The 3,960-nt window shown below is 36.7% G+C and overlaps 1 protein-coding gene across 1 annotated transcript; it reads right to left on the reverse strand.

Annotated features, from left to right (window-relative positions):
* Window positions 1-1,985: 1,985 nt before the first annotated feature.
* On the reverse strand, window positions 1,986-3,200 carry LOC117637601 (dof zinc finger protein DOF1.2). The gene has a single exon (XM_034372528.1). The coding sequence runs from the start codon at window positions 3,132-3,134 to the stop codon at window positions 2,172-2,174; it is 963 nt and encodes a 320-aa protein (XP_034228419.1). The 5' UTR covers window positions 3,135-3,200; the 3' UTR covers window positions 1,986-2,171.
* Window positions 3,201-3,960: the final 760 nt, after the last annotated feature.

Here is a 3,960-nt window from a genome sequence, read left to right on the forward strand (position 1 = left end):
ACCAATTATTTCACACATAAATTGGTATTCAAATACAATCTGAATTCTCTATTTGGATTTATCTATTAGAATTTACTTGATTTTAGGATTTGCTTGACTTTTGTGGCTAAGAACACAAGTTCAAAATCTGATGGTAGTGAGTTTACTCCTGGCCTAGCTAGCTTCTTCCAGAGCCGGCCATGACTTTTGGGTGGCCCAGGGCATAAATTAAATTGAGGCCCTTCTCCTTTATATACAAGCCTTAACAGAAAGAAAGAAATTTTTTTTTTTTTTTTGAAAATCTTGTAGAGCTTTGCTTTCCGAAACTTACTGCAAAGAGGATGATACATTGCAAATCTTCAAAGAAAAAATTATAGTTAAATCATGCAATTCAGAATACGTATCTTTTCTCACACCTTAGCCCCAACTCCAATTACATAATAAAAAAGGTTATACATGCCCTTTCTCTTTTCCTTTTTTTTGGTCAATATAAGGCTTCATTAGGCACCTGCAAAAGGCCAACAAAACAAGACTAACAGGGCCACCAACTAAAGAAAAACAAAAGAAACGAGCACCATTGAATGTATACTTAAAAAATAGATGTTTGGAGATTACCCAAAAAAAAATTATAGAGTACCCTAAAGAGTGTCTCCTAATAAAATTATTTGAGAGATCCCTCAATAGAAGGGGACTGTATATATATATATATATATATATATATACAATAGCAGGGGACTATATATATATATATATATATAGGAGAGAAGCCACAATGAGAAGTTTAAAGTGAGAAGGTTATTTGAGGAGGCCAATCCCACCATCAAAACATTTAAAATGTTTTAAGTCCTCCCATGATTTTTTTACATTTGATAATGGTGAGATTGACCTTCTCAAATAGCCTCCTTACTTTTAAGTATGATATATCATTATTACACATGTTCCCATACTATGATCCACTACTATACATTAAAATTAAATCTAGGGACTCTAATCAATAATTTAGATGGACTGTTTAACAATATTATGCATAAGTCAGATTATTTGAAAAAAATAAATAAAAGAGTGTTAGAGTCAGTAACGCATATACGCGTAGATTGATCAAAATTACTAATATATTTGTGAGACTTGACTCGAGAATAACAATTTGTATCAACCTACGCGCCCCTGACGGTAGCATCGTTTAAAAATGAACACAACATGATCCACCAGAAAAAAAAGAGAAAAAAACGAAAAAGAGAACACGTTTAAACAAAAGTACACGACATGCTGCAGGCCTATCTAGCTGTAGATTGCTGCATGATCCATTTATAAGTGCAGAAGGCAGATGCATTATGCATACAGTAGAACATGCCATGGAAAGATAGACCAATTCTCTTCAATCTATATATATATATATATATATATATTTCATTGAGATGTAATTTCAGAGTGACGAGTGAGGAGGACCACATCTGCTTCAATTTTCGGGGCCCACCCGTACTCAAGCTGACATGTTTCTGCTCTCTGTAGGCCATATTTGTATGTTCTTGGTTCTTGTTTTTGTCTTAATATCTTGGTTGGTTTTGATTTGATTACATACGTACAGAGAGAGCTTGAATTGATAGATATATCAAATAAATTTATTAAGAGAGACATCTTTGTAACACATACTTCCTATTGTATTTTGGGGATCTCATCGTTAAATTTTCAAGTTTTAATTCATAAATCATTTTCGTAAAACATCACTCAAATAAAGAAATACTTGCCATTGAATTAATAGGCAATCATTTTAGTATTTCTTGAAAAAATTGTGTACGTCTATTTAATTATTTTATCATAATTAACTATTTACGATTCGTCCAATTTTTTTCAAGAATAATTTATGAATAAATACTTTATAAAATAAGGGCATATGATAAACTAATAATCATAGAAGCAACTTTGAATGTATAAAAGTCAAATGTTATGAGCTCAGCAGAAATTAATAGCCATAAAGTTAGCAAAATATTAATAGATTCGCTCGATCATATATTAATATAAAAAATTTATTGTAATATTTTATATAGGTATAAATATATGTATATGCCGTGACATTTTTTTTTAACCATGGCAATGTGACAGTACTGAACTCGATCCCTAACTACAGAAGAACAAAAATTGTAAAACGAAATTAACTAACAAGAAGTTAAAATGCCTTTGTAATTAGCATCCAATTAAGACCGTGAGAAAACTTCAAATCCTGAAAAATCAAAGGAGCTCCAATTATCACTACAAAGATTGGTGGGGATGTTCATATGATCATCATCGGACGGTAGAGAATAGTCCAGCTCTTGCAGATGCACCATGGGCTGCCATGAAAAACTAGCAGTGCTACTCGTCAAAGACGACGTCGTTGCTGCATCATCGGACCAAAACACATCTTGCACCACTTGGTCATCATTTCCTAGCAAACCCTGTAACCCAAATTCGTGAATATTCATATCATCTTGTTGATCATGATTAATTCCCATAAAACTCTGAACATTTTCTTCTTGTAATTGTTGATGTTGATGATCATGATGATCAGGAGCTACTAGGCCTCCAAGCAAGTGATCAACGGCTTCAACAAGGTCTTGATCAGCCTTTGAAGAATTTTGGGACTCATCAACATCATTTAGCTCTGAGCTGGAAATTACCAAATTGGGTTCATGATCTTGATCAAGATGATCATGCTCATCAGCAGGGCTGGAGGAGTTGTTGTTCAAAAACTTGGCAAACACAGCAGCCAAATCAATATCTGATCCATTGCCTCCACCTGGCTGGTTATCAGTACCACTTGAGTACTGCCCGGATGTGTCATCAGAACTACTCGAGTTATGATTAAAGTAAGACAAAGAAGCGCGGTCAGCCTGCGAGAGCTTGGCCGCCTTCCCGCGGCGATTCTTGCGACAACCGCCACCTACAGGCACGTTGCGCAAAGAACCGCCTTTGGTCCAATACCTCCTGCACCCTTTGCAAAAGTACCTAGGCTGCGAGAGGCTGTAGTTGTTGTAGTAGCAAAATTTGGTGTTGGAAGAGGCACAGCGAGGACAATTTGGGGCAACCTCAATGTGGGGCTTGTTCCATGATCTCTTGTCCATCATGATGAACGCCCCAGACGGGCATTGCAGCATCTGCTCAACAGGAGCTGAGAACATTTTCTGGCGACACAAAATGGTATTTTCAAGTGGAATGTGGAAATGAGTTTGTGGAGAAAAGAGAGGTTGGGGGGGTATATAATAAGAGGGTTTGGGATTTAGGAAGGTATGCTTTCGAGTTAGTGCAAGGGCATGTGTGGGGGGTGTGTGCGTGTGCGTGTGCGTGGGTGTGGGAGAGAAATTTGTTCGGGAAGGGTAGGTGAAATTACCAATTTAGATATTGTGGGGTTGAAGATGAACGTGGGCGGTTGGGGGAAGCGTTAGGACCAAGGAAGGGTGTGAATTCGTGAGATTTTGATTTTGGTATGCAAAGTGTGTTATTTTCATGTATACATGTTATGGCGTGCTCGTTACTAGGCGGATTAGCCGTGGCTCCTTCGGCTCACGTGGCATTTCTTCATTGGGCACATTCATATGGGATGAGAGTGATTGTGGTTGATAAGTCAAAGCTTATTAGTTGTCATAGTTTCTGTACTGTTTTCAAATTACCAATTTGGCCTTGCCAGTACCATCATGTGAAAGCTATATGTCCCTCATACATATGGTCCTGTCCTAGGGATCAGAGAACTTGCACTTCCAGCAATGAGTTTGAGGAATAAATGCTTAATTATAACTTAAGAGGATGAAGGTTATTAGAAGCATTAATTATAGGCGCAAAATTACAAGTATACCTAATCTTGTGGTTTTGTCTATTTTGTTAGTGTCCATATTTATAGACCTTGCCTAAAATAAACACAAGAATTGAAGGCAACAGAAGAAATTCGGGACATACCCTCACATATAAGGTAAAAGTTCGATTCTCACATTCTCATTCTCTTAATAGCAT

The sequence above is a fragment of the Prunus dulcis genome, chromosome 8 (assembly GCF_902201215.1).
Source record: "Prunus dulcis chromosome 8, ALMONDv2, whole genome shotgun sequence".
In the NCBI taxonomy this organism is placed as follows: domain Eukaryota; kingdom Viridiplantae; phylum Streptophyta; class Magnoliopsida; order Rosales; family Rosaceae; genus Prunus; species Prunus dulcis.